At 50.2% G+C, this 24,646-nt stretch overlaps 7 protein-coding genes across 7 annotated transcripts; 4 read left to right on the top strand and 3 right to left on the bottom strand.

Moving 5' to 3' along the window:
* Nucleotides 1-16: 16 nt before the first annotated feature.
* On the top strand, nucleotides 17-7,177 carry MRS44_018875 (uncharacterized protein; the record flags this gene model as incomplete). Its single annotated transcript, XM_065615379.1, has 16 exons — nucleotides 17-131; nucleotides 394-476; nucleotides 526-713; nucleotides 893-1,240; nucleotides 1,300-1,865; nucleotides 2,270-2,278; nucleotides 2,331-3,408; nucleotides 3,482-4,415; nucleotides 4,522-4,603; nucleotides 4,654-4,674; nucleotides 5,289-5,415; nucleotides 5,642-5,945; nucleotides 6,110-6,345; nucleotides 6,399-6,734; nucleotides 6,788-7,106; nucleotides 7,160-7,177. The coding sequence occupies 16 exons, from the start codon at nucleotides 17-19 to the stop codon at nucleotides 7,175-7,177; spliced, it is 4,764 nt and encodes a 1,587-aa protein (XP_065471451.1).
* Nucleotides 7,178-8,986: 1,809 nt separating this feature from the next.
* MRS44_018874 (uncharacterized protein) lies at nucleotides 8,987-10,841 on the top strand (the record flags this gene model as incomplete). Its single annotated transcript, XM_065615378.1, has 7 exons — nucleotides 8,987-9,085; nucleotides 9,142-9,226; nucleotides 9,292-9,311; nucleotides 9,365-9,391; nucleotides 9,451-9,612; nucleotides 9,658-9,983; nucleotides 10,034-10,841. 7 exons carry the CDS (start codon nucleotides 8,987-8,989, stop codon nucleotides 10,839-10,841), a joined length of 1,527 nt encoding a protein of 508 aa, XP_065471450.1.
* An 897-nt stretch (nucleotides 10,842-11,738) lies between these two features.
* Nucleotides 11,739-12,017, bottom strand: MRS44_018873 (uncharacterized protein; the record flags this gene model as incomplete). Its single annotated transcript, XM_065615377.1, has 1 exon — nucleotides 11,739-12,017. The coding sequence occupies one exon, from the start codon at nucleotides 12,015-12,017 to the stop codon at nucleotides 11,739-11,741; it is 279 nt and encodes a 92-aa protein (XP_065471449.1).
* Nucleotides 12,018-12,686: 669 nt separating this feature from the next.
* On the bottom strand, nucleotides 12,687-13,791 carry MRS44_018872 (uncharacterized protein; the record flags this gene model as incomplete). Its single annotated transcript, XM_065615376.1, has 2 exons — nucleotides 12,687-13,115; nucleotides 13,252-13,791. 2 exons carry the CDS (start codon nucleotides 13,789-13,791, stop codon nucleotides 12,687-12,689), a joined length of 969 nt encoding a protein of 322 aa, XP_065471448.1.
* A 2,389-nt stretch (nucleotides 13,792-16,180) lies between these two features.
* On the bottom strand, nucleotides 16,181-18,971 carry MRS44_018871 (uncharacterized protein; the record flags this gene model as incomplete). Its single annotated transcript, XM_065615375.1, has 6 exons — nucleotides 16,181-16,671; nucleotides 16,890-16,914; nucleotides 17,032-17,345; nucleotides 17,433-17,981; nucleotides 18,351-18,805; nucleotides 18,856-18,971. 6 exons carry the CDS (start codon nucleotides 18,969-18,971, stop codon nucleotides 16,181-16,183), a joined length of 1,950 nt encoding a protein of 649 aa, XP_065471447.1.
* A 1,131-nt stretch (nucleotides 18,972-20,102) lies between these two features.
* On the top strand, nucleotides 20,103-22,182 carry MRS44_018870 (uncharacterized protein; the record flags this gene model as incomplete). Its single annotated transcript, XM_065615374.1, has 3 exons — nucleotides 20,103-20,259; nucleotides 20,370-21,849; nucleotides 21,945-22,182. 3 exons carry the CDS (start codon nucleotides 20,103-20,105, stop codon nucleotides 22,180-22,182), a joined length of 1,875 nt encoding a protein of 624 aa, XP_065471446.1.
* Nucleotides 22,183-22,526: 344 nt separating this feature from the next.
* On the top strand, nucleotides 22,527-24,230 carry MRS44_018869 (uncharacterized protein; the record flags this gene model as incomplete). Its single annotated transcript, XM_065615373.1, has 1 exon — nucleotides 22,527-24,230. One exon carries the CDS (start codon nucleotides 22,527-22,529, stop codon nucleotides 24,228-24,230), a length of 1,704 nt encoding a protein of 567 aa, XP_065471445.1.
* Nucleotides 24,231-24,646: the final 416 nt, after the last annotated feature.

Below are 24,646 nucleotides of genomic sequence, written 5' to 3'. Positions count from 1 at the left end.
CGACGTTGCCACAACGATGCGGCAGGTGAAAGACGGCGACCTTCTTCTACAGCTGGCATGGGCGCCAGCGACACGACTTCGTTACGAGTTCCCTTATTCTACTTCCATGCCAGCGGCTCTATTATCACCGGGTAGTCCGTATCTCGGCTCACTAGTATTCCCAAACTACGTTTCACGCTCTGTCGCAGTCAGCAGAGCAAACGGAGGCTTAGGCAAGCCCGTCCGAGACCATCTATATGGCGCTGTATCACGCAGCAGAACTAATAGACCCTCATATACCAAGCATTCAAGTTTCTAAGTAGACATCAGTTGAGTCAGACGATGAGTTGCTGCGAACACTCTTGCGAGCGTATTTCCTCTATGGCTATGCGAATTATACTTATTTTCGGAAAGACATCTTCCTCCAGGCCATAAGAGACGGCGATACTCGCTTTTACTCTCCTCTACTTATTAACGCTATCCTGGCCGAAGCGTGTGTAGGTTACGAGAACGTAACAACATGTAGACCTGCTAAATCTCTCTCAGCATAGTTATCGTGGAGCCACCCACCGTGCCCAGTTTTGGAGACCAGAGACTCTAGGCTATAGGTTCCTCGAAGAGGTGAAACGACTTTGGGAGCTGGAGAGCGGTAAGGTCAAGCTCACCACTCTGCACGCCGCATTGGTGTTGCATATCATCTATACCATCAATGGGATGGATCAGGTCGGCATATCGTATCTGCTTTAGTCGGTTCAATTGGCGCAGGACCTGAAGCTTTTTGCACCGGAGCAAGAGAAAGGGAGAAAGAAGGTGGCCCGTGTATTTACTTCCTGGGCCCTATATCGCTGGCAATCGTGAGCCCTTTTACTCCACGTTGTACATAATCTGAGGAAGGCTGATGAACGGCCGACAGAATGCAGGGCTTCCACTGCCTCAGAGCTCCCCTGATCAGAGGACCTCCAGCGACGCCTATGCCAGACCTAGACGAGGAACCCTCGTGGTACGGGGAACTCTGGTTGAGATACCCGCCTAGTTCGACACTCTTCCCAATGCACTTTGGATATGTCTATCGAGCTCAAACGGAACTATGCCGTATTGCGAATGGCATTGCCTGTATCATATCCGAGGGCAAAAATATGACTCGGAGTTTGACAGCAAGCGAACTGGCTCATTTCCAAAAGGAACTCGACGACTGGTACGATGCTGTCCCAGAACCTATCAAGTCACACAAGGCGGTGCTACCGTGCCAGCTCATAATGCAGTAAGTTTCAAAAGATAATAAGAATACACTACGCAGGCCTTGAGCTGACATATAGGCAGCATGGAGTACTGTGTTCTGCTCTTCAAAGTCGCCCAAATGGTGCCAGAAGAGACGGAGTTACGCCCATCAACAGGTCCTAGAGCAGTCAAAGATGAGACTCGATCCCCCAAAGCTGTCGCGTACGCTTTGGGATATCTCGAAACTATACTTTGTCTCTACTACCTCCGCCACGGCTTCAAGCACACCGACACATTCCTGACCTACTTTCTCTCCATCCTAGCAAATACGACCATCGAGAGCATAAATAGCGATTCAGTATCTCCGGATGATGTGGAAACTCTCAAGATCCTACGCGCAACACTTATCCTCGCTGTCAAAGGCCTCTACGACCAAGGCCAGCACGTGTACGTCCCGTCCGTTATCTGCCGGCTGATGCGGGACCGCATGACGGATGGAGACATGGACGCGCTGAGGCGACACACGACGTGGGAGGACGACCAGCCGTTGGTGCCGCAGTATGTTAGGTCGGCGTTTCCGGTGAATATTGTGAAGCTGGATGAGGATTGGCAGATGGAGGCGGTGGAGAATCTGACCAAGAAGTATGATCAATTGGCACTTGAGGCGAGTGAGAGCGCAAGTAGTAGGGCCCATGACGCCGGATAGGAGGTCCAAGCATGCTGTATGAAAGCTATTAATTGACTGACCCGTCCTCCGAGTCAACGAACTTGACAGTAAATCTAACACCTAGCATACGTGAGCTGCCAGCTTTTCACGTCTTCGTGTTTTTGTGCTGGCGATTGTATACCTGCAAGTCTCTGCCCGCACCGAGTCACATCTTGTTTGGTCTGGTTTAAGACAACTATTGACTTGGGAACTAGTGTCTCGCGCGAAGCTGCCATGGTCCAGGACTCAAATGGCGGGAAGGCGGGCAGACCTTTAATGAATCCTTCGCCAAGAATAGGCGTGAGGGTTTCCAGCTTAGTGATGTTGTACAGTTTGTACAACCTTGTTGTACGTACGTACGTACAGGAAGAAAATGTACGTACATGTACTATGTACGTACGACTGAGCCCACTATATTCCAAATCAGGTAATTTATGGGTCATACCGTACAAGTACGGAGCTGTACAAAACTTTGCCGGCTTAACAACTCAGCGTTACTCTGCCATTCTCTCCCAATTGAAGGCATCGCCAAAAAAGATGGCCCCTGCCAAAGCTGACGCTGCCTTCATTTGGCGACAGTTTATCGACCTCGGCCGCTCGAACCCCAAGAAAAGCAAGCGATACAGATGCCGTCACTGCCAGAAGGATTTCGCTGCAACCTCTATTGGGAGGCCGAAAGAGCATCTCGCTGCGTGTGAGAAATGGCAAGCTAAGCAGCGACAAGAGCGCCGAGCTCGAGATAACACTGGCTGCCTTCCATCATATTCTGAGGCTACACAAAAGAAGATAACCGAGGTCGGAATTCAGCATATCTCGCAAGACGAGAGTCGCAGTTTCGCCTACGATGCCGCCGCCGCCGTAATCGCTGGCGGCCGCCCCTTCAGCCTCTTCGAGAGCCGTCGTTGGCGTTATTTCTTCACTCGTATCAAGCCTGGCTGGAAGCCTCCCAGCCGCGCCGTTATCACAAGAATTCTCCCCGACTTCTATCAGGAACTCTACGATGAGGTTTTCAAGCGCATAACCAGCTCAGAATGGTTCAATGTCATATTTGACGGCTCCGATAATGTCTCGGGACACAGAATCGTCAATATCTCGGTGCAACTGCCAGATGGCCCAGCCTTCTACTGGAAGACTCTTGACACGGGAGATGCACAGCACATAGCGGAGAATTGGGTGGAGTTGATATGGAGAGAAATGCAAAAACTGTGCGGCAATGATTTCTCCAGAATCAATTCTATCTGTACAGATACCGAAAATACGATGCGCTCCGTACACGACTTACTAGGGAGACACCCCGAGCTCTCACATATCAACTTCTCTCTATGCGATTCCCACGGCCTTCAGCTTCTCATTAAAGATATCCTTCTTCTTCCGTTCTTTGAGGACCTCTTGAATAACGCCGGCATCCTTCTCACATTCTTCTCACGTTCTAAATTACAATTGCAAAGGTTGAGGATATGCCAGCGCACAAGGTGGAACGGAGTAACTCGCGCGCTGATCAGAAGGTACCGGTGAATCACCAGCTGTTACTAGGAAATCATTGTCAGTAACTTACACTAACTTGCTCATCCCAAATAGTGTAATTACACGCTGGGGCTCTCAGTACAATTCTTTCTTCTCCCTCCTCCGTTCTCGAGACCCTGCCAAAGACTGGTCTGTTCGGAAAGATGTACGCGAGGAGCTACGATCTCAAGATTGCCCTGTCCTCCTGCCCGAAGCGGTTCGAATCATCAAAGACAACGGCTTCTGGCTAAAACTCGAGGCTGCGATCGCGGTGCTAAAGCCCGTGAATGAATTTCAACACGCTTCCGAGGCTGATGGGGCGGGGATCGCACACGTTATAAATCGCTGGCTGCAAATCAAAAGCAAATGGGCTGAGATGAGAGAGGCTGATCAGTTCCCTGATATTCCGTGGGACGATGTTGACGCCATATTCAAAGCCCGGCTTGAGAAGCAAACGTACGACATCCATTGGATCGCCGATGCCCTCCGGCCAGACACAACCGGCCCAAATTCGAAGCTGCCGCCTAGCGTCTTTGCGCGCGTACAAGAGTATTTGAAGAAACAGCTGAAGAACGACGACGAATATCGCCGTGCCCTTTCCGAATCCACCCACTTCCGAATGCGTACAGGCGGCCCGGACGGCTTATTTAATAAGCACAGTGCTGTGTACGACGATGGTTTCACGCCAGCAATGGCGTGGCAGTGCCTCCTCAACCAGGGCTCGATTCTGGCTAGAGTAGCTGTAAAGGTCATGAGCACGCTCGCGAACTCGGTGCCCTCAGAACGAAGCTTCTCCGCTATTAGTTTCATACATACGAAAGCTCGGAATCGCCTTACTCCCATGCACGCTGACATGCAGGCCTTCATTTTCATGAACGACCGCGTATTAGATCGCCTTAAGGATCATAAGTACGCGCATAAAAAGCGCTGGGCGGATCTTGAGGAGAAGGACTGGCTAGAACTCGAAGATTCATATCTGGAGTTATTTGTGAATGCGCAGGGCAAGAAGGTATGGATGGATGGCGCGATGGTGTCTACCAATGAAGATTGTGGGTGGGAAGGTGTATTACAGTCAACGGGTGATGTATTGGGGGTTGGCACTGAGGTGGATACAGAGGTTTGAGGCTAGAATGGCAGAGGACGAGGACGGTGAGAAGCCTGCTAAGCTACCAGAATTACCCAAAAGGGAAGGAGGAAGTTTGTATGGTACAACTTTGTACGTACAACTTTTCTGTACGTACGTACAGCGGCTAAAATACAGTACGTACGTACGTACGTGTACAGGAAATTGCATCACTATTCCAGCTGGGGCAGAGGTGACGTTGTCGATACATCATTTACGGATATTATTCCGTCAACGATTTAGATTCCATCCCCGCAAAGGAAGCGTTTTCCCTCGCTTGCAGTTTGGTGTTCGCGTAATGAGAGTTGCTTATCTCAACACCTTCTCGCGTCATTCTCGTCAGTCCTCGTCTCATCCTTCAAGCTTCGCCATAATCGTATTTGACATGTCCGAAAGTCATGCCAGTCGATATCGTCCATTGCTCCCTGGACCAACGCGCGGAGACCTTCCTGGGGCTCCACCGCCAAGAATCGCGACCCGGAAGCGCTCCGTTGTCAAGACAGCTTGCGGAGCGTGCAGACAACGCAGGGTCAAGGTTCTACATCAATGCTACTCCCCCCGAGCCAAAAGAGCGACTAACCGAAAGGGCCAACATAGTGCGATAAAAGACGCCTCAGATGTTCTGCGTGCGTCGCGGTCGGACGGGAATGCCAATATGCTGCTTATCCGTATGAGTTACAGGCGGCCGCCATAAAACGGAAACACGATAAGCTCCAGGAGCAAATGGCGGATCATGAAAACCTGTATAACTCACTCCAGACGCGACAGCCTGGGGAAATGGAAGAGATCCTTCGACAGATATGGGGTGGCAGGGACGTGAAGTCGGTGATGGAGGACATCCAGGAAAGGAGCCTACTCCACCAGCTCACTTCAGCTCCGGCATTCGGTAATCAACCGTCAGTAGCTTCCGGGTCTCATTCGCCAAATATCGCGTTTCGAGGACCTGCGACCGGTCATTCAATCTCCGGTAGCTCCCAAGGACAATCTCCAGCAAGCGCACGACGGTTCAGTTTTGGTCATCTCCGCACCCCAGACTTACCTCCCCGTGAGTACCATATGCTTATGTAGTTAAAGTTGCAAGTATATGTTTGTAAACTGATGTACTTTCTCAGATACGGCCATCCAGAGCACATTTTCGAGAAGACTTGGCGGGATACACAACATACATATGCCGAGGATAACATCCTTGTCGACATTCCAGGATACACACTTCCACTTTCGCGATGGACGACTATCTCCAGCGACGATAAACCCTTAAGCTATCTCTTGCTGCTCTATTGGACATGTGATACAGTCTGCAGTCGTGTCATCGATCGGACCATCTTCGAGGAGGACCTGAAATCACTTGATCCCCCCTCAAGCCAGCCACACGCGTTATGCTTCTGCTCCCCTTTTCTTGTCAACGCGCTTTTAGCCGTCAGCTGTTTACGTAGTTTACTAATGTGGCCACATATGAAGCCTTTACTGACGAGAGCTTCAGCTGTACACAACGAACCAGGCGACTTTTCGTCAGTCCAGCGACCCAAACACACGAGGTCGGGCTTTTGCCGAAGAAGCAGCACGACTCTTACCTTTAGAAGATATCTGCCCGTTCATTGCCAGTAGTACAGGGCCTGGCGTTAATGTACGTCTACGAGGGAGCTCTCGGCAATGGGGAGACGGCGTTGAGTTACCACAGTCGTATGCAAGCGAGATACCTTACGCTGCGACTCGATGATGTACCGCGCTCCACTGGCGTCGCCATCACCGGAGCCCGGCAGCGCAGAGAGGCACACGCGTTGTCATGGATTTCATGGGGGTTCCACGTCTGGGATTGGTATGTTACGACCTCTGGCCATGTTCAGACAGGAGGCCTAACCATTGCTACAGGATTACCAAGAAACCGAATAGACCAAAGACCTGGCGTGACGAAACCACATCGCCATTGTGCAAGAGAGACAATCCGGATTACTGGTGGTTCCCATACCCAGTGTCTGTGGTTCCACAAAAGGCGTTGAAACGAGAGATATTTGACGCGGAATATGACCTTACAGAGATTACAGAACAAGTCCTCGAGTTCTTGAACCTGCCCGAGGAGGGCCGTCCGCCTCGCCGGAATACGAAGAGGGCTATGGAACTCTACACAAGGCTTAGTGAGTGGAAGTTTTCTCTTCCAGAACCACTTCAGGCGGAGAATGCGGTGCTGCCAGCCGCTATACTACTCCAGTATGTTAGTAATCTCTGAAGTTGCTTTCCATCACTAACTTAAATGCCGTTAGCCTCAGCGTCGAACTCATCATCATCAGCATACTCAGGCCGTTTGATGGTTTAACTAAGGAAGAGTTTGGGCCGTTTGACCCAGTTACAATGTGTTACGCACACGTACGCAACATAATGTCGACATTGTGGCACTTCCGAGCTCTGTATACTCTCCGAAACGAGCACTGGACGATTCAAGCTGCTTCGGCCTGTGCATTTCAGGTGTTATTCGACATAGAGGCTAGTCCGATCCAACTTGAGGCGTTCATCAAGGCTTGCCGGGCGCTGATTGAGCTGGGAGAGTCGTTTCCGGTTGCCAAAGATGTCACTCTCGATAGAGTCTGTTACAGGCTGAAGCCAACTTTAACATAAACGCGGTGACCTTCCCAAAGCTATCCGCTGTTCCCTAAATGCCCGTCTTCGACCCACTCATCTGTACGATCTGAGAATAGCCCAAGGCGAGCATCATACCAACCCCGACCTCTCTCGCGTATTATTCGAACATTCTCAGCTCCATGCCTTGACCATGACTTTGTCCATTCATTCTCCCCAAGATCTGCCGGATAGCATCCGTCCACCAGCTCAACACAAATCCACCATATCGAGGCAAGGCTTTCCAAGCTCTACAGCGGCTGTGGAAATATTTTCCCACCCCACAGCTTATCCGTTGTCAGTGTCCGACCCTTGGACTTAATGACTTGTCTGGATTCTCGGGCGAAGGGTGTCGCTGGGGAAGCTATCAAGACTGGCGTTGGCAATCTGCTCGTTATCTTCAGTCTGGCACGATTAAGTTGGATCTTACCCTTGGCCGGCCCTGGTGATCGTCTGTACCCGTAATTGTGTGAATTGCTCGAAGTCGCCCTTCTTCATACCTGGCGCTCAATGTCTTCCCGTGGTATGTTAGGTCCTCATCCTTGATGAGGACGAGGGGCATAGAGTAGAACCACATTCGTGGTGTTTGCGACGTCTTGGTGATGGTATTGTCCTGCGTTTGGTCATACACTCGGAACGGCCTTAGAGGGAAGTTGGCGCATCTGTTCGAAAATACTGTAAAAGGAAGGAGGATATACGTGTCGTCATGGACCCGCCTGAGACAACACACAACACATAATACACACACACCAATGTACGGAAAATTGGATGCAAGGTACGTCGGCATAGAAGCTTCCCCTAGACACATCGCGATCCATCGCTCGTCGTGTGATCATATAGGGACCCCGGGCTGTAGGACCTCCTGCGAAGTTTGATCCCGCCCCCCGCAACGAAATTGTCTCGACAGTTGCGCTGACCACTAAAACATTACGGAGGCACTCCGCCAGCCCAGGTTTAGGGTTTGTCGCTGATAAGGTGGTGCCCGAGACATAAGCCTCATTGGCTTGAGCCACGTCATCAAGGCGCTTTCCGAAAGGTGCTTTCCGAGAGGCGGTTTCGTCGAGGGGTAGGTTTCCCGGTCGCGTCCCTGGCATCTTTTAACAGCTCAGCAATCACTAAAAACATGTGTTTTTACAACGGATGAGGCTCAATCACTCCAATCCATCAGGGTACCTTGGATGGCAGTAACGTAACGATAGGCCATTTCTGAAACAAAATAAAAATAAAAAAAAACGGAGGGTGAACACGAGGAGAAGACGAAGTTCATTTTTACATTTATGAAGCGCATCGATGAGAAGTCAAATCCTACATTACTACAAGGGTATGGTTCGGGTGTGCGCAACATGGCAGTGGCAAGTATCTGGTTGCAAATCTCGATCTGCCTTGTCTTTTGGGAGGTTATATGAGAACGCGCAGGGGATGATGTCAATATCGTTCGCAATTCACAAAAGAGTTTTGGCTGCGCCCCCTCATGCCTAACATTACCAAGGCGGCCTGCACAGAGTTAGCCAAGGCCAAATAGTAATGGCTGAGATACAACATGCAATGTATATGCCGAAGGTATCTCCCTCACTGGGAGGGATACCTCGCATAACACCCAGACAATCGTACTGAGACATGTAAATAAGGTCCCGATTGAATACTACAAGCCGCCAGCGGCAAATAATTCGAATTGCCTGCAACTAAAACGAGGACGGCTCCGATGGAATATGACGCTAATATAGATGATCCTCATCCCAGCTTAAGGTATCTTTCCCGTTTCCCCACTCCATCCTCAAGCTTTTAGATCGGCTCCTCGTCCCCCTCTCATCTCGCTCTCCCGCCCGTTGCTCGATATATCGCCCATTATGGAAGACCCGTGCAAGTCGTCGTCGTACTCGGTCATCCCAAGAATCCGCTACAACACTGTCGGCGGCGTCAACGGTCCCCTCGTCATCCTCGAGAATGTATGTCGTTATGCCAGGGTCCAGTTAGCTTGTGCCTTACCAGCTGGCAACAATAGGTCAAATTCCCGCGATACAACGAGATCGTGACGCTCACTCTTCCCGATGGCACTGAGCGATCGGGTCAGATCCTGGAAGCTCGAGGTTCGCGCCGCTACTAAACAACCCCTGGAAGTAATGACGCGGGACATGCTGACAGTGATTAACAGGCGACCGAGCGGTCGTTCAGGTACTTCCTCGAAACGCGATGTATTTCAACAGGGCGATTGACGAGTGTACCAGGTCTTCGAAGGCACTTCCGGTATCGATGTCAAGAAGGCAGGCAGCAATGCGAGCTGTAATAAGAAAGTTAGGCTGAGACGCAATAGACTAAGGTCGAGTTCACCGGCCAGAGTTTGAAGCTCGGTGTGTCTGAGGACATGCTTGGTCGTATCTTTGATGGATCTGGACGAGCTATCGATAAGGGTCCCAAGGTACTGGCGGAGGACTACCTCGACATCAACGGCAGTCCCATCAACCCTTACTCTCGTGTAAGGCAGGCGCTCCGGGCGTTCATTCTTGACTAACAACCCTAGGAATATCCCGAAGAGATGATCTCGACCGGTATCTCCGCCATCGACACCATGAACTCGATTGCCCGAGGACAAAAGATCCCCATTTTCTCCGCCTCCGGTCTGCCTCACAACGAAATCGCCGCCCAGATTTGCCGGCAGGCTGGTCTGGTCCAGAAGCAGGGAGTTACCAACAAGGGCGTCCATGATGGTCACGACGAGAACTTCTCCATCGTCTTTGGTGCCATGGGCGTCAACTTAGCGACTGCACGTTTCTTCACTCATGATTTCGAGGAGAACGGCAGCTTGGAGCGTGTCACTCTCTTCCTGAACCTCGCCAACGACCCTACGTAGGCGCGGTCATCCATGATATCATGCAATCGAGACTGACCCTGCCTAGTATCGAGCGTATCATTACTCCCCGTCTCGCCCTCACCACTGCCGAATACTATGCCTACCAGCTCGAAAAGCACGTCCTGGTCATTCTTACCGATCTCTCTGCCTACTGCGATGCCCTTCGAGAAGTTTCGGCAGCCCGAGAAGAAGTGCCCGGTCGACGCGGTTTCCCCGGTTATATGTATACTGACTTGTCCACCATCTACGAACGAGCCGGTCGTGTCAAGGGCCGCAACGGATCCATCACCCAGATTCCCATTCTGACCATGCCCAATGACGATATTACTCACCCCATCCCCGATTTGACTGGCTACATTACTGAGGGTCAGGTGTTTGTCGACCGAGCTCTGGACAACCGCGGTATCTACCCTCCCATTAACGTGCTGCCTTCGCTGTCCCGTCTGATGAAGTCTGCCATTGGTGAGGGCATGACCCGCAAGGACCACGGTGATGTGTCGAACCAGCTATACGCCAAGTACGCTATCGGTCGTGATGCCGCGGCCATGAAGGCTGTCGTCGGTGAGGAGGCTCTGTCGCCTGAGGACAAACTGTCTCTGGAGTTCTTGGAGAAGTTTGAGCGCCAATTCATTAGCCAGGGCCAGTACGAATCGCGAACCATTTACGAGTCTCTTGATCTCGCATGGACCCTCCTCCGAATCTACCCCAGGGAGATGCTCAACCGTATTCCCGCCAAGATCCTCAACGAGTTCTACCAGCGAGCCGCCAAGGAGGCGAAGGCCAAGGTCAGGGTTCGGGCGGAGACCGAGACCCGGGGTCAGCAGCAGAACAAGGAAAACCTCATTGACGCCTGAGGAGCCAATTTGTTCGCGTTTCGATAGGTAACAGTATAATGGGCGCGCAAGGCAGAGGTAGGACTCGTAGGGAGAGCAACTTGTTTTCAATGGATCGTTCACATGCTGGAGGACTCGTCTTGGAGGAAACTGTAGCGCGCAAGAGAAGGTCTTGGGAGTGAACATAGGTAGCCGAGTTAATTCCATTCAGTCAAATCCTAAGCCGATACTTCAAAGTTTCTACAACAAGTGATCTTTATGAGTGTTTGACTGACTTGACAAATCTGGAAAGTGGGCGATACAGTGCCAGAAATTCGGGTTTACATTGCCGCCCAACTTTTCATTCTGCAAGTCTAGCCAGACTGATATGAAAGCGAAACTTAAGAAACCGGGAAAATCACTTGAATTTTCTGTTTCTTACTCTTCTGTATTTTCATACCAAGAGGAAATGGAGGAGGACCGGCGACAGACCGACCTTGGCACGGCGGCCGATATTGAAGAAGCCTAGCTCGCTCAGTCGACTTCGTGTTGAATATGTGGGGTGTCACGTGTGGGTCAACGATCTTAAGATTAAAAGCAGGTCCTTCAGGGGCAGATACTTAACGAGAACACGAACACAACACGAATACACTGATTCAACCAATGGACCGAATACACGTACTGTCTGACAACAGTCGGGGATGCGCCCTCTTAAGCGTCGCTACGCATTCACTCGAGGCGAACCCTTAGTTGAGTCTTACAATACAATATTTTGTACCTTTTCCTGCGCCTAGCCGCCCTTCGTCCGTGACCCTATTCCCTTTACATAATCGATATTTCCCCCGTAACACAAGGTATCCGTGGAGGGTTGTTGCTGTGGATTGACTGTATCCACGTTACATCTTCCGTACCAACATCAAAAATCAATTTCCCCATCCGCTACTGCTTCTTCCACTGACCGGCATTCTCGACACCCTTCGACACACTATCAAGCCCCCCTTGTAAGCCAGTTCCAATGTTTCCAACAGCGTCACCAACAGGTTTCCCTGCTTCGCCTGTAGCACTGGACACCGTGTCACCCAAGCCACGTGTGGCGGCACCAGCCACGTCCCCCACAGTGCGGGTCAAGCCACCCACGGTGTTGCCCAGGGTGCTTGTAACAAATTGCGCTGCTCCGATGCCTCCCTCGGCTGCGGTGTTCTTCTTCTGATCGGTCATGTTGGGTGGGTTTGTTTGATGGTTTGTTTTGACTTTGTTTTTGGTGATCAGAGATGATGTGGAAGGCTTGGTGGTTTTAAGATGTTTATATGTTGTTCCAGATTTTGAGTGGGTTAAGAGACGCCTCCGCCTCCATCCCAGATGATGCAAATGACTGATGCTCCTGCCATCGGTCAAATGACGTCAACCCAAAGCTTCCTATGTCACAATCCTAGATCGACTGGATTGGTTTTTAGTACCATCTCGACATAATGACGTCCGTTGAGAAAAATTACGTGTTTTCGGGTCTAGGCATCTGGCCTTGCTGCGAACAATCTTACATTCATGGACACACCCCTTGATGATGCATCTGTAGTAGCTTGTCAAGGTCTCGATATCACTGGATCCATGGATTCTTCTTCTCCTGCTCAAACAGGTTTTGTCATCATCGAAGGATGTTGTTCCCACTTGGTGATTCGCTCTCAATACACCCTCCCACAGTACACCCTCCCGCAGTACTAGGTAAGGTTGCCGTGGAGGTGATCGAACAAACGACATCATCTGAACTCTGATGGCGATGCGAGACCCCCCAACTTTAGCCCAACCTCGATCCTAGATGCCCAACTCTCACGCAAACTTCGAGACGACATCAACATCGGACATGAAGGTCAATTCACTATTCTATCGCTTTTAGCCAATATTAAACTCATCCGCTGCGGAATTCATCAACCTCGTGCTCTTCATCTTGAATACATCTTGAGCCGGCCTCTCATCCTTCTTGTGCTCCTTCTCGTGCTCCTTCTCCGCCTCCTTCGGCCGCTTCCTCGTCTTCCTGGCCACCCTGCCGCCGATATCACCGGGCGCCTTTCTCAACTCGAAAATCTTGCCAGTGTGACCCAATTGCAGTTCCGTAATGTGGAAGTTAACTCGTTCCTCCCTGATGTGCGTTGCGTAGGCCCGAATGTGCGATTTGAAGCCTTTGCGTGCGAGTTCGAGGCGTTTCGTGTCGTCGAGGAGGCGTTGCTCGAAGTGGAGTTGCAATGCCTCCGCCTTATCATGGAGTATTGGGGGTGTTGCAGATGTTTCAACAGGAAACTCGAGCTTGATCATCACTCCCTTCTGAAGAATCGAGTCGTAGGACTGCGGTGTCGGTGGGGTTGATGATTGCAGGAGCTCGATGTATCCCTCCTCACAGCCAGGTAGGAGGAACAACAGAGCATCACCTGGTCATCCGGGCATGAGCTATTCGACCGACGCGATGAATATGATTGGCAAAGCTGAAGGCGGGATCGTACTCGATGACCAAGTCGACGGACGGAATATCGAGACCTCGAGAGGATACATTGGTAGTGATGAGGAGAGAAGGTGACTTGCATGTTGAGAATGATTGGAGTGTTGCTGTTCGGAAGGGCTTGGGTAAAGGCCCATGCATCCTGTGAAGAACGACCCTGGGGCTCGCTGGGGAGGTGATGTACGCCGCCTTTGAAACCGTCTTGGATATGGATTCCGCGTCCTTCGAAGATGACACTGGCGATTCGTTCTCGGTGGGATCTTTCAAAAGTTCGTAGTGGAAGTCTACCGAATCGGCACAAGGCATAGAGATGATGGCCTGCATGACGCGTCCCCGGCGGGAAAAGGTGGACTTGAGGCATGAGACCAGTGTGACAAGCCGAAGCCTGGCTGGAACAATGGTATATGACTGATGAAGCTGCGCGGGAGCTTTCATGGCGGTCTTATCATCGCTCTCGTCATCCTCCTTCTTCGCGGCTAGGAATGTTGCGTCCACCAAACTCATCTTTCCCAACTTCTAGGTGTTCATCTTCATGGTAGCCGGGCAAGGAACAGTAACCCTTCGTTCAGGCAGCAACGTGAGAGGTGTTCCGTCCGGCAACGTATCCGAAACCTCGATTTTTCGCAGTGCTGTGATTGCCTTCTTCAGATCCTCCTCAAAACCCAAGTCCATTAGGCGATATCATTCATCCAGAATCACCCATCTGACATTGCTGAGATTCAGGGCTTTGGTGTTGTCAATGTTGACTCCCTTTCGTATCCCATCGAGTGTGGAGGACCTCCACCGGGTATTTTGCCCCAGTGTTAGGCCTATATTAGATAAAAAAGTTCCGCACCGCAAGTGTCACCTTATCTGTTATAGTCTTATGACACGTTGACTTATGGCTTCAGCGAAGATCAGTGCCGAAAGAGGTATCGGTTGATGCGATGGTTGTGATTGGATTGAATCCCTGCGAGTGACCCTATTGGAGGTCCTCCACAGTCGATGGGATGCGATCCTTCTCAGCCTTCTTCGATTCGCCACCAGTGATGGCCGTAGACACAAGCCATGGGAAGGACTGATTAGCTGCACGAGAACTGCTTTTCGTACGGGTTTCTCAAGCTGGTGCTGAAGTACCCTGTACCTGGATCTCAGGGTATTTAACCAAACGGAGATACTAGGCCGTGTTTGAATATGTGGGCGAAGCTATTGGGCGCATACTGACCTTGTTTCCGGCCGATTGGCATCGCCGGACAGTGGGCCGTCAAAATTGAGGGAAGCATGTGACTGCGCCATGAAGGGGCAATTAACCGGAACCTGGTGTACGGGAGACGGCCAGCAGAAACACATTGGTGGAGTCATGGAAGAGTGTCGCATATCAAGCCCTGGCCCCACTAGCGCAGCTGCCTGCAATGCAGCAGCTACTGCCTAAACAGGCAACACTTTCATTTGTGTATAAAGAGCTGCACGACTCAACGCGTCTTGCCATTGAGTTCTTGCTCCTTAGATAATTCTCATCAATTTACTGATGCCATCTCTAATCCCTGTGGAGCCAATTGTCTGACAAAGAGCTATGCCAGTTAGAGGGCCGAAGCCCGTTTATGGGGTTGTGGATTCTCTGGCCCTAGATGGATCGCGTCTTTCGGTTACAGACGATTGCCTCGAGCTGCTGGCTGTGCGCGGCATGTAGCAAAATTTTGCAAACCGGACAAGTGTCGTGCGTGATGCTTGGAAGATGTGCCGCACGCACTTTCCTGCAACGTCTGCAAACAAATGACGCTAGGTGTGGAGTTAGAGCTTAACCACCACTGACTGGGCCAGGGGTTCCCCGCGTCAATCCCTTCGGCTTTTCATTTCTTGGAAGTCCAGGCTGGAATTGCCTGGTCAAAGTTATCGACTGAGCAGGACGTCTGGCAACCTCCAGATTATCCGGATGGACGCCCACCCGTTCGCGTTCCAGTTGCCTTAATAAATACCTGTGGCTTCTGTTAATTGTTGAGTGGGGAAAAATAGGGTGAACCCATGGGCGTGCAAGGAGGAACGGACCAAGAAGAGAATTCTGACTGTTAGGGCTATGACGAACACAGCGCCGAACAAGATGAGCAGCGAAAGATATTCCAGCTGTGCAGGTGAGACTTCCATGGTTCATTGAATCGTAACTGTTGTTTTGGCATTTCCGTTATGTAACGTGCAAGGCGATTAAGAATTCCGCAGGGCCCTCTTTATGATTTTTGAGCATTCGGGCAGAGGCGGTCGGAAGGAGATGGCAGTGGACTGGCATTTCCCAGGCCTAGTCGTAGTGTCAATAGGCCAATGGCAACCCTGAAGCTGACGTGCCGATGACGCTGAGCAGACGTCTCCGTCGCCGACTCGTTCTGTGATTGCACTCGCCCTCCCCTAGTCCCGTCTAGGTCGGACACTTGGCCTTGTCCTCGCCAAAGAGAAAACTTAAGATACCATATTCGTAGAGAAAAAGGTACAGAAATGTAGCAACAACCTACATATTACGTTAAAATAAACAAGATAAATAAACAACTAAACAGAAAGAAATAGTAAAAGAGATGAATAGACTAAGATGGAAGAAAGAATGGTTCCTCTCTAGAGAATATTTCTTGTTATAACATGAACGATTTGCAATTATGGGCCGTTGTGCGTTCTCGACCAAGGCAAAGGCAGCCCGTGAGCGGGAACGAAAAAGACAACACTACCTCGAAGCACGTCAAAATAACCAAGCACAGCATATTGAATGATGTCCCTACCATCCAGGACCACCTAATGGGCACCCCCACCTAGTGCACCACCAAAATTTCGACCCTGCCATACAAAATCCAAATTTTTATGTCCGCAAAAACAGAGCTGATTCTTAATTAATAAACGAGGCTTTAGAGAATGGTTTTAGAAAATTGTTTAAAGTTTACTCTCTGCGTGGTTTTTTGACCTCCCGACCGCTGCGTGTGCGCTGGCAGCGTTTTGTTACGACCATAAAGTCCTCACTTTCGTCCTCTGACCTGACACCCACCTCAATCACCGACTCGACATCCTCATCCACATCCACCTCTATTTCTGCCTCCTTTGAGTTAGGAAGAGCTTTTTTAGCCGCTAGAGCCTCCGCCAGAGCCATGAATCGTCGGTTCGGGTTCGGTACCGCCTTTCTTTTCTTCCCTCGCCGCAGCTGGGACACCTGCTCCTCCAGCCCAGTAATCCGCGCATTCTGAACGGCCACCTTCATCTCTAAAGCTTCCAGCCCCTTCGTGATCTTACTGTACTTCCGCCTGGTCGGACGACATCGATGTTTGGCCAAATCTCTCGCCTGGCGGCTCGTCTTCGGCGTATTCTCTGAGTGCAGTTGAGGAGGGCTGGGCGTCTTAAACCGTTCCACCACTTTTTCTTTGTCCGGTTGAATTTCTAGATGTATTAGAGCTTTATAACGGTTTATCGGCCAATTTCTAGTAAACCTCTAGCCGGATAAGTTAATCTCCTCCCTCAAGCCCGCCTCTCTTGCTTTCGCGTATGCCTGAATAAAGTTGACTTTATCGACCGGCGCAGAATCTGTCAAACTAGCCGGCTTTTGGAGTTCTTTCCGATACGCACCTTTGATGACATTAAAAATTCCATTATCTAACGGTTGTAGGCCATGAGAACAATGTGCTGGTAAGTAACAGCAGTAGACGTTGTTCAGAAAGCCCGTAGCCATCCACCCATCCTGGGTGCTCGTTAGTGACCCTATAGCGGGAGACTCTGCGGTGAAAACACCAAAAGGCTCACCTGTGCATGGCTTCCGTGACCGTCAAGGATAATAAGTCTCGCATCTGATGCATCACGAGGCTCTGTTTGAGGTAGATAGACGTCTTTTAACCACTCGAGGGCCATGTGGTTGTCGGTCCAGCCGTTCGGTGATGTGATGTAGTGCCAGTCCGCTATCAATTCGAATTCGTTAAGAAACCACTGCTTCTGTAGCTCTTTTCCTTTAAAGATAATTCCCGGTTTTAAAGCGCGGCCAGTTGCGGTGATAGCCTCAATAAAAGAGGTCCAAGTGCGCGACTGAACGCCTTTCAACAACGCTTTCCTCTGAGTCAGAGCTCCCGATTACGAGGCTGTCTAAGCCTTATGGACACCTAACTAGTTATGCACTATAAAAACCCGTAGAGGACTTGTAGAGGACTTACCGAAACCCGCCATTATGCCGCCCTCGTCCACGTTAACCGTGTTCTTAGGCTTGATCCAGCCGAATTCTGTCTCCCGAATATCGAAGTACGAAGTGACTGCTTTTGGCGTAAACCCGTCAAATCTGGCGGCTTTCTGGCGTTTTCCAAGCTTGGTAGATAGTTGTGGGTGACGCTTGACGAACCTGGTGGTCCAGTGCTTGCCCAGAGGCTTGTTATCGCCTTGTTGTTGAAGGATGGCCTCGACACAGGCGCAGAGCTGGCTGTGCGAGAGAGCATAGCCCAGAGACTCTTGTCGCAGCACCCAACGAATGAGAGTCTCCTCTTGGCTCTTTGAAATACGTTGGTGGGCCTGGATACGTTCATTCCTCCTCGCTTGGCCAGAAAGTCGCCTAGAAAGGGTCGACCGAGGCACTCCACGTTTCTGGGCCGCCTGAGTCTGCGATAGGTCTCTATCAGTAACATCGAATATAGCCTCAGCTACGTCGTCTTCGGTATAAACACGCCGAACCATTGTGGCAGAAGCTCCACCGCGTAAAGTAGGCGATATGCCTACTTGAGTGTAAGTAGTCGCATAGGGTAGATGAGGTGGAAATGAAAAAATGTCGAAGGACTAACTAGAGACAAGGGTCGGAACCACTACATCCACTCCACTTTGGGACCAAGTAGAGTGGATGTACGATTTTTAGGCAATTACATAGTGGATGTAGCACATATTCGACCGGAGTGGAATGGATGTACACACGTGGATTTATAAGTGGATTTATAGTGGATTTTTGAGGCTATTCACAACCTCGTCGGTGCCTATTCAGCCTCACTTTCAGAGGTTCACACTAACTCTTCAGCCTGTTGCTGCTGTGATGAATCGTCAACCTCGCTGGCGTCACGATCCGTCTGCCACGCTTGGTACTCGTCACCAACAATAGTTGCTGCGTAGGCTGGTTTTGAGTTCGGCAGGCGACTGTTCTTCTCGAAGGGGTTGAAAAACCGAGGTCTTTTTTGCCGGTGGCTCGTCGTCGCCTCTGCTGTTGCTGGTTCTAACCTCGAGATGAGCGTAATCGGACAGCCAGACGTCGGCAACCATCTCTTTTGCCTTTTCAACCCAACTAGGCTTATGAGCCCACGTTTCATCAAACCAGTCCCAACGATAAGCTGGATGGAGCGCCATAGCCGTATAGTAGATGGGTGTCTCGTCCAGCCGCTGATAATATTCATCCAGTTTATCCCAAGCAAGGTTGATTCCGATGCGGAAGTGCTCTGGATCAGGAAAGTCAGCAGCAAGCTGCTTATATTCTTCCAGTGTGTTAAGCAGCAACTCGTAGCCAAGCACCACGTCCCAGATATTGCCATAGGAGCCAGTCCAGCCTTGCTTACGCCTGCGGATATGTCCATCACCCTCAAGCGTCTTTACCACGGTCTCAAAAACAGCCAGAATAGCCTCCAAATGGTAAAGAGCCTCCCAGTCTCTGACCAAGTCCAGCCTCTGAAATGGCGAAAAAGACGGTCTTCGAGCTGCTGTTGGCCTGGCTGGTTGGCTGACATCGTCAATTTTTTTTTTCTTTTTTTTTTCTTTTTTTTTTTCTTTTTTTTGCAAAAACAAAGCAGGAAATCTGTAGAAAACACGCTCAATAGGGGTAGTTTCTCGTATAATGTTGTTATAAGATTAGCTGTAGGGGTGATCGACCTCGGCTAACTTGGGTCCAGGTACCTCGATTTAATAGGCGATTATATACAAAAATAAGTACTGTGAACTGTACACGGTCAGGGAGTATCTCACTGTATCTAAATCCACCTAAATCCACTCCATTACATCCACTTTCAGGTCCAAGTGTACTGGGAGCCCATAGGTTCACGGGTACCCGTGATTCTATCAGTTTCACGGGTCTTCTCACGGGTGGGCATTTTGCAGTTTTATTGGCTGCTTTCGCCCCACCCCGAGGTCTCACCTCGGCCAATCACATAAGCGCTTCAAGAGCTACACTTGCACTAACATTCCAGACACCTGCCTCAATCGTGGTTGAATAGGTCAATTGCAAAGAACAAGTTGCATTTGATATTACCGCTGGCTTTGCAAAATCTCAAATTATGAATAAGTATGGTTAGAGAGTCCAGAGACAAGAATTGTTTACGTCTTTGCTCAGCTACTTATCACAATATGGCATTCCACTCAGCTCAAACATGAGCTACGGCCGAGTCAGATCCAGCAATATATTACGTTAATGAGAGGGGAAAAACGGGTCTTATGTACAGCATATACTCCCACTAAAGGCTAGGTAAGATATAGAAGCTATAACTACTTCCCTCTTATGGGTTTAAGAAATGATACTTGGGCTGCATAGAGATGGTGTTAATGGATATGTACCGGTACCTGATTTCACGGGACCCGTGAAACTAATAGAATCACGGTACCCGTGAACCTATGGGCTCCCAAGTGTACTCAGGGGATTAGGTAAGCTTGTTACGCAACCCGGGAATTGATCCAGGCACCGCCGGCGGTGTGATTATCCGCACGTGACCTGGGCACCGCCAGCGGTGTAATTATAATCCGTTATGTAAGCATGATAGTTACGCGGCCTTTGAAAAGGGGTAACATACTGCAAATTGGCCCACCAATTCAACGAGCAACAGCTTCTGCAGTATCAATTTAACTTGTCGCGCCTTCACCCTGCTCCAATGAACCCAATTGAGGTCCCCCGTCGCTTCCCTGATGATGCCCTTCCCCCTGAAGGCCAATACAACTCACAGGAGGAACTACGCACAGCAATCAACGCTTGGGCAGCGCCACGGGGTTATGCCTTTACGATTGCAAGATCTAGGAAGACTCCCAATGGTAGAAGAGTAGTTATCTTCAACTGTGACCGTGGACCAGGGGTCTCTCCTCCCCCTCAGCCCCAAAGGCCCCGGGGAAACAGCATCGGCAAACTACAACACGTCGCACAGGATGCACCTTCTCTGTGATAGCAAAGGAAAGCCTGTGTCAGACTATATGGAGTCTGAGGCATCGGCCCGGGGCTAGATTTGATCAACACAATCACGAACCAAGCATCGACCCAGTAGCACATCCAACGCATCGTCATCTATCAGGCCCAGAGGTATCAACAGTCCGACAACTCTCTAGTGCCGGCATTGGGGCAAAGGAGATTAGATCCTACTTACTGATGACCTCAAACACACTTGCTACACAAAGGGATATCTACAATTACATTGCAGAGGGCAAACGAGCGCTTGCCAAAGGTCAAAGCAACATACATGCCCTTACTGATCAGCTCAAGAGCGAGGGCTTCTGGAATCAAATTCGCCTTGACGAGAGTGGCAGAGTTACGGCGGTGTTATTTGCACATCCGAAGTCGCTGGGATACCTCAAATCATATCCCGAAGTGCTTGTATTGGACTGTACATACAAGATCAACAAGTACTGCATGCCTCTGCTCGATATAGTTGGTGTTGATGCTTGTCAACGGTCCTTCTGTATTGCATTTGCGTTCCTCGGCGGCGAGGAAGAGGATGACTACACCTGGGCTCTTGAACGGTTACGGTATATGTATGAGCTCCATGGAGCAGCCCTCCCATCTGTGATACTCACAGATCGCTGCCTTGCTTGTATGAATGCTGTTTCCTCTTGCTTCCCTCAGTCAACGTCGATGTTATGCTTGTGGCATATCAACATGGCAGTTCTGGCCCATTGTAGGCCCGCATTTGTTGGGGATAAAGGCAACCCTCGAGGGGAGGAAGCGTGGGCTGAGTTCTACAGCTCTTGGCATGAGATTGTAGCCTCGACGACTGAGGCAATCTACAACGAGAGGCTTGAGAAGTTCAAGAGGCGCTATACCCCTGACCATATCAACGAGGTGGGCTACATCATGGAGACCTGGCTAGATCTCTACAAGGAGAGGTTTGTCAAGGCGTGGGTTAACCAATACCTTCACTTTGAGCAATATGTTACGTCACGGTGCGAGGGGATTCATCGGCTTCTCAAATCCCACCTGAAAAACTCGCAATCTGACCTCTTTGAGGCCTGGAGGATCATCAAGCTTGTTCTGTCAAACCAGCTTGCCGAGCTCGAGGCGAACCAAGCCCAGCAGCACATCAACACACCTCGTATACTATCTGGGGTGTTGTATAGCAACATCCGTGGTTGGATATCACATCAAGCCCTGCGGATGGTTGAGGCTCAACGGCAACGACTGCTGGAGGAATATCCTCCATGTACAGGGCTTTTCACTAGGACTCTTGGTCTGCCCTGTGCACATATCCTTCAGCCTTTGCTAGTGCAAAATCAGCCCCTTCAACTGCATCATTTCCACTCACATTGGCATCTCCAACGCTCAGGAACCCCCCGACTTATTCTTGAGCCTCACAAGAAGTTTGATCGTCTAGCTGCTAGTTCAACGCTGTCACCAACAAGCACACAACGTGAGCCGTGTGTATCTGAACGTGTTGAGAAAGCACTACAGCCAAAGGCAGCGCCGAAGTGTTCGAGCTGTCATCAGCTAGGCCATAACATGAGGTCTAAAGCATGCCCTTTACGTTACCAATATCTATTGGAGGCTCCTACTCAAACCACTACGACAACGCATACAACAACACATACAACTACTCGCTCTATAACTCGATCGCTATCCCCATCATCCCCATCGGGATCCTCTATAGTATCGGAGATCATAGCCTGTACAACAACACACACAACAACTCATGTGGTATCTCCTCCAGCGGCCGGACCAGCAAATGCGGTGCCTGCATTACGCGCCGATGACCCCCGTGCCATCTTCCACCGATACAAAGAAGCACGAGAGGCCTGGGTTGCTACATTTCCTCGGGGATCTCAGAAGACCAATCAACAATACCGGAAGGCTATGGGGCTACCTACACGTTATAGTAAAGAAGACTACCGTAAGAACTCACGAAATTCGAACAAAATTGAGTTCAACCGGCGGTCTTGGCGCATTGCTTCCCGGATGATCACTTCCTCATACAGTTAATATGTGGAAGTGATCAATTGAGGGGTAATATCAGAAGATCAGATGTCCCCCCGGGCCATGATTTTTGGAGTTTCTCTTTCATCCGATCTGAAGCTATCACCACCGCGTTTTTCACACAATGCCGCCGCTTGATGAGGTTGATCCTAATGCCGGCTGGACTGTGGCCTCAACACCAAGGAAAAGGCCTGGCCCAAAGCCTAAGCCTCTTGAAGAGCGGAAGGTCAAGAGGATCATGCCAATCCAACGCCCGGAGAGAAGCTATTCACCGGAACAGAAGGCAGAAGTCCTCGTGTGGCTGATCCACGGCCATGTTATAAGAAGAGGGTGGAAGAGGAAACCTACGCTTCGTGATGCCGAGAAGCACTTCAAAATACCCCTAACCACGATCCACGGGTGGCACGTTAAGCGTGAGTCTTTCCTTGAAGAACATATCCGCAGACTTTGCCCTAAGTGGCCGGACCTTGAAGATCGAGTATACCTCTCTTTCTTAGAGCGCCGCGCCCAAGGGAAAGTAGCTACGACCTCCTGGTTCCGCCGGCACGCACAGGCTATTTACAAGGAGTTATACCCGGACCAAGCCTCCCGGTTCCCTTTCTCCACCGGTTGGTGGAGGGGCTTTCTTCGGCGTCATAACATTGTAAAACGACGAGTGACGAAGCAGTCAACTAAGCGGCCAGAGGATTATATCGATATTGTGAATAGATTCTTACGATTCGTTAGACGCATCTCTACATTAGGATTCCAATCTCGGGCTATCACGATGATCCTAAACTCGCCAAAACGCCGCTTTTATCGGCGCCTAATACTCAACCTAGACGAGACCCCAATACCATTTGAGTATCTCGATGGCTTCACTTGGGAAATACGCGGCGCAAAATCGGTCTCTGGGAAAAGCGACCGCAGTGGATGGAATAAGCGCCAGGCCACCTTGATTCTCTATATATTCGCAGATGGCGAATTCAGGCTTCGACCGACTATTATATTTCATGGTACCCCTACCGATGAAGGCGGCCAAAATTACGAGAAGGAGCAGCATCTTTATTCCCCTGACGTCGACGTGGAGTTCAATAAAACAGCATATAATAACGAGGAGCTTTTTTCCTCCTGGATTGACAACAAGCTTCTTCCCCTTATTAAGGGCGAAGAAGAGGATATGTTGCTCGTGATGGATGCAGCCACGTTCCATAAGACCGAAGGGATTAAGAAGAAATTAAGGGATAATAGTATTTCCCTTGCCCTTATCCCCCCTGGCTGTACGAGTCTTTTGCAACCCCTTGACACCGCTATCAACGCTCCTTTTAAGCGGTGGTTACAGGAGGCAACTGACGAGTATGTTGAGCGGATGGAAAGAGAGAAAGGAGAGGATTTTAACTGGTCAGTTAGTGATAAGAGAGTTATGGTTACTCATGTGGTTGCTTCTGCTTTAAAGCGTCTTAATGCACAGTCAGAGATGGTCAAAAAAGCGTTCTTGAACTGCGGAATAAGCGTACGCCCTGACGGGACCGAGGACTGGCTGATCCGGATCAAGGATATACCTTCTGATCAGATTGACTTCACTGGGTGGGAAGAAGCCGAGGAAGTCATCGTCAAAGACGAAGACCCCGTGGATCCCCTATGTGACGAGGAGGAATTCCTAGCTGCCGACGATGACGAGCTTCTTCTGCGTACACGATATCACGAAGAAGTCATCAAGCAGCTGCAAGAGCGGCTGCGGAAGAGGGGCCTCAAGGTATCAGGGAAGAAGGCAGATCTGATCCAACGACTGCGAGATGATGATGACTCGCAAAATCCTCGAGAAGGAGATACGATATATATTAGCTAACTAGACTAGAAGAATCAGCGCCTTCAGAAGTCTTATTGACCTTATTATCTTGCCAAAAGAAGGCTATTCCCTCTTGCCATTCACGTTCCTTTCTTAACCTCCAGTCCATCTTCCTCCACCTCTTTCCTTTGCCTTCTACCTTACAGACATAATTTCCCCTGCCTCATGACATCGTCAACAGGCTTCCTACTGCGCACCCTTACCCAGCCGTAATGAGAGCCTGATTTTACTAGGGAAATGGCCTCTTCTTCACCCGGTGAGGAAGGGAGTCGGTACTCAAGGCGGTAGGTCTGTCCGACCTCGAAGCAGGCTGCGGTCTCAAAGTCATATGTGACATCTAATTAGTTAGCCTCGCATAGCCTTATCATGATCTTCAACACCAAAAACACACATATGATGTCTATGAAGCCGGCGGC

The sequence above is a fragment of the Fusarium solani genome (assembly GCF_023522795.1).
Source record: "Fusarium solani strain SB1 chromosome Unknown bctg00000017, whole genome shotgun sequence".
NCBI lineage: Eukaryota > Fungi > Ascomycota > Sordariomycetes > Hypocreales > Nectriaceae > Fusarium > Fusarium solani.
Note: the sequence above shows the minus strand (reverse complement) of the source record. Positions and strands in the feature narration are given on the sequence as shown.